The sequence below is a fragment of the Ictidomys tridecemlineatus genome, chromosome 6 (assembly GCF_052094955.1).
Source record: "Ictidomys tridecemlineatus isolate mIctTri1 chromosome 6, mIctTri1.hap1, whole genome shotgun sequence".
Lineage (NCBI taxonomy): Eukaryota > Metazoa > Chordata > Mammalia > Rodentia > Sciuridae > Ictidomys > Ictidomys tridecemlineatus.
In genome coordinates, this window is record NC_135482.1 from 58397701 (window position 1) to 58402314 (window position 4614).

A 4614-nucleotide genomic window follows, 5' to 3' on the forward strand; every position below is an offset into this window, starting at 1 on the left:
TGAAGACTAAAATGGAGCAAAATGTATTCATGCATGTATGATCAGGTTAGAATGAGCACCACTATTATGTATAACCCTATGCTTTAATAAAAATATTATTACTATAAAGAGGCTTTTCATGTTTCATTTTTTACTATTGCCATGTTCACAGCATCAGTTCCCACAAGGTTTTTACCCTCTTAGTGATGCTCAGTGTCGGCTCCCTCTTGGGTCTGTTTGGAACATCTTCCCTTGATTCCTGTTCAAAGTTAATTCTCAGAATTATTTTTTTTCCAGGAGCTAATTAACATTTCTGGATCTAGGTCCCTGGGCAATAATTTATCCCCCAATGACTCTGCTGATTAAACTAGAAGAAATATGCGCCACTGAAACTGGTATAAAATTGCAATGAAGTTCATTACCAATCTTCAGACAAAATGGAGAAAATAAGACTTTAAAGAAGAGGGTGTGTCCTTGATCTTTGATGATTTTAAATAAGCCAACTTCTTAAGAAATTGTAAGAGGAGTTTTGATTTGAATCAATGGAGGAAGGGTAGTAATAAGCAATTGTTAAATGAAGGGACAGACAGACATGCCTTTTTCTCAAAGCCTGCCTGAATACTTTGTGAATAATCAGGGCATACATTAGGATTAAGAAAGAAAATATGTGATAATTTATTGGACCTTTTCATGCACATCTGACATCTCAGTTCTGACATTATGTAGCTCCAGAGATACAATCCCTCATCATCTTTTCTATTTCAAAAAGTGAGTATGTACAGAGGTCATCAATGTTACCCTTCCATAGTGGTGATTTATTAGATCTTTATCAATTTGAATTTCTACTATTCATTGGGGTATTTTTATTTAAAATCTTGTTTGAAAAATTTTTAATGATCAATTAAGCATTAAGTAAAAAATATTGGGGGCTGGTTTAAACAGAGGTATTTCCTCTAAACAAGTTTCAAGGGAAATTTAAATATTCTCAATATTCTGCTCAATATTCCTCAGCTACTTTTCCCTTCCAAACACTGTTTTTCCCTTTTTCAGCTTCACAGCAAATTGAAGTTGCAATGAAAAACCACTCTTTGACTGAATTCATCCTTCTTGGACTAACAGATATTCCAGAGCTTCAGATTATCATTTTCATATTTCTCCTCCTCACATACCTGTTCAGCATCATTGGGAATCTTACAATCATCATCCTCACACTGCTGAACTCCCACCTCCAAACTCCCATGTATTTCTTCCTCAGGAATTTCTCCTTCCTGGAAATTTCCTTTACATCCACTTTCACTCCTAGGCTGCTGTTCAGCATCTCAACTGGGATCAAGACTATCAGCTTTGCTGGATGCTTCACTCAATATTTCTTTGCTATTTTCTTTGGGGCCACTGAATTTTACCTTCTGACCGCCATGTCCTATGACCGCTATGTGGCCATTTGCAAACCTCTGCATTATACCACTATTATGAACAGCAGGATTTGCCTCCAGATGGTTCTCTGCTCTTGGCTTTGTGGCTTCCTGATCATCTTGTTCCCAATCATCCTGACCAGTCATCTGGATTTCTGTGGGTCCAATGTGCTAAATCATTATTACTGTGACTATGGACCCCTCATAGAAATCTCTTGCTCAGACACTAGTCTACTGGAACTATTCGACTTTATCTTAGCACTTCTGACACTGGTAGTCACACTGGTGCTGGTGATCCTCTCCTACACAAACATCATCAGGACCATTCTGAAGATCCCTTCTGCTCAGCAAAGGAAAAAGGCATTTTCTACATGTTCTTCTCACATGATTGTCATCTCCCTCTCTTATGGAAGCTGCATCTTCATGTACATAAAGCCTTCAGTGAAAGAAGGAGTTGCTTTCAATAAGGGAGTAGCTGTACTCAATAACTCTGTTGCCCCTTTACTGAATCCATTCATATACACTCTAAGGAATAAACAGGTAAAACAAGCCTTCAAGGATATGGTCAGAAAAATTGTGCATCTTCATTTATTTTAGTGGCCTCAAAACGAATGAAAATTGTTAAAGATGTTCCTGAAGGTGCTCTTCAGTTGTTAAAGTGATTTCTTAGATGAATTAAATGTAAGTACCTATTGAATTTTCAGATTAAATTTCCACCAAGAAATGATTAATTAAAGAAGGTTAATTCAAATTTGTTCTGGGGATAACTTTTAGATTTAAAAAAAGAGGAGAGTATTTTTTAAACTATGCAAACACAGACAAAATGAACAAACAAACAAAAACCAAAAAAATCTGCTTGAAAACTTTTCTGCTTTTCATAAATATGACAAGCTGAATGATCAACTCTTTATTCCCCAAGGAGTTCTAGGACTCATCACTAATTATCAAAGTGTGGATACAGGTCGATGATAGAACACTTCTTTAGAATGTTAAGAAATAAAAAAAAATAGTAATTATTTTATCATTATCAAAAAGTTGTAAATGTACTGTGTTAAATATGACTGGCTGTTTCTCAGAAGAGATTGTTCATAAACTATGCCCCAAAATACTCTACCAGAACACTTTTTCTATGGTTTTAAACAGCTTTATTTCGGTAGATACTCATTTTATTTTACTTGTTTTTTAGATGTACATGGACACAATACCTTTATTTATTTATTTATTTATTTATTTATTTATTTATTTATTTATTTATTTATGTCATGCTGAAGATCGAACCCAGTGCCTCATATGTGTGAGGCAAGTGCTCTGCCACAGAGCCACAATCCCAGCCCATGAATCTACTCCTATTGATGACTGCAAAACTGCCTTCCTCTAACCACCTACAGAAAGGTACAGTGTTAGATGATATGAATATTTTTAAGGACATTTCTGGCTGTCTTATTTGGGTGCTGAAATTAGAATGAAGGGTGTTAAGTGGAATCATCTTGTTTCATTGAAAAGGAGACCCAGGAAAAGAGAAATCACAGGGAATTTTGGCAATGATAAAAATTCACCAAGACAAGAGTGTAACAAGGCTGTGCCTGACATTTAGAGGACACATTTATAGATGATTCTGGGGTGGTTAGGGTGAATAATAAGGATGCTATGTCATGGTCTATTAACCCTCTCCACAGTTTCCTGCTTGAAGGTCCTTTGGATACCCCTTTGACCTTGCCCCTCATTGTGAGGATGGTAGACCCCTGGCTTCTCTGCTTAAGTGGAACCACCTGGCAGCTGACATCCTCAAGAATATTAACAAGCCCAACTTTATGGGTCCCCCAAGAACATCTATCTCTCCCACCATCATATGTGGTGTATGAAAGCCACTATTAAACATTAGTGATGCTTGTTCGCCTCTCAGAATCCTAGTCCTCATGCCCTTGGAGAATGTGGGACCTCCTCTGGAATGAATCTTTGTAGGGCCTTATAAGATATTTCCACATCAGTGAGCATTGGACATTGCTTTTTCCAGGCTCTATGGGACACCTTAGCCATAAAACGAGGTCCTTGCCTAGATGTTAAATTCCATGTCTTTAGAAAGTTTCCTGTGTCCATAAATTTTAGCTCAACAAGACTTACATGCCTGACCACTAAGCAATATCTGTATCTCTGACTCCACCCAGGACAAGTTGTCTGGTTATTACAGTGTATAGATTTTTTTTTACCTCTTAAGTCACCATGTCTCCACATACATGATATGGAATTTAATGTATTAGCTTAGCACCTAGGAAAGGAGATGAGAACAGCTCCAGAGGGAAGTCTTTCCTCTCTTGCATAGTATAGACCCCTGAACCACCTGCTTACCACTTCTTACTAAGGAACAATGAGCCACAGTTATAATTCCAATTGTTCATAGGGTTAAAAATGTGAAAATACTCAGGCCTATATATCCAAACATCCTTTTTTTCATATTTCTAGTCATGTTTCCCCCATCAGGGTCTTTATAACACACCAGTGTTGTGAAAAATTCAGAGGTTTCTGAAACTCCATGACTAGAAAAAGCAGATCAACATGCCACTCACATGTTTGATCTTTCTAAAGAAGAAGAAGAAGAAGAAGAAGAAGAAGAAGAAGAAGAAGAAGAAGAAGAAGAAGAAGAAGAAGAAGAAGAAGAAGAAGAAGAAGAAGAAGAATAGTAGTAATAGTAGTAGTAGAGTAGTAGGAGGAGGAATAAGAAACTGTTTTGCTTTCTTATGCAAAACATAAAGCACTAAATATAACTATTCTCAGATATGACAGATACTCACATTATCAGACAGGAACTTGGAAATTATTGTGATGACCATGTTAAGGATTTAGTAAACAAGGGGGCAAATATGTCTGAACAATTTGAAAAATTTGTGGAAACACAAAGTATTTTTTAAGAATGTAATTGAATGCTAAACTATAACACATAGTAACAGAATAAAATAATTTCTAATTGACCTACTGGACACAGTTCAAGAAAGAATTTGTATTTAGTTAAGAGAAAATATCCAAATTAAGTCCAAAGATTAAAAACTGAATTGGGGGACAGACTATTCTTGAATAATGGCACAATATCAAATACTATAAAATATGTGTTCCAGAAGAAGAGAGCAAAGATAAGGGGAAAGAAATATTTGCATTGTTATAGTCACACAAACGTTTTTAGAAAAAGGAAAAAGAAGACTTATTGATTTGCTAGCAAAAGACAAGCACA

The 4614-nt window shown here is 36.1% G+C and overlaps 1 protein-coding gene across 1 annotated transcript; it reads left to right on the forward strand.

Moving 5' to 3' along the window:
* The first annotated feature begins 1052 nt into the window (after positions 1-1052).
* LOC144365053 (olfactory receptor 6C4-like) lies at positions 1053-1988 on the forward strand. Its single transcript, XM_078015831.1, has one exon. The coding sequence runs from the start codon at positions 1053-1055 to the stop codon at positions 1986-1988; it is 936 nt and encodes a 311-aa protein (XP_077871957.1).
* The last annotated feature ends 2626 nt before the right edge of the window (positions 1989-4614 follow it).

Excerpts from the sequence above, each read along its gene's own strand:
- LOC144365053 (XM_078015831.1), top strand. The coding sequence starts at position 1,053 with ATGAAAAACCACTCTTTGACTGAATTCATCCTTCTTGGACTAACAGAT.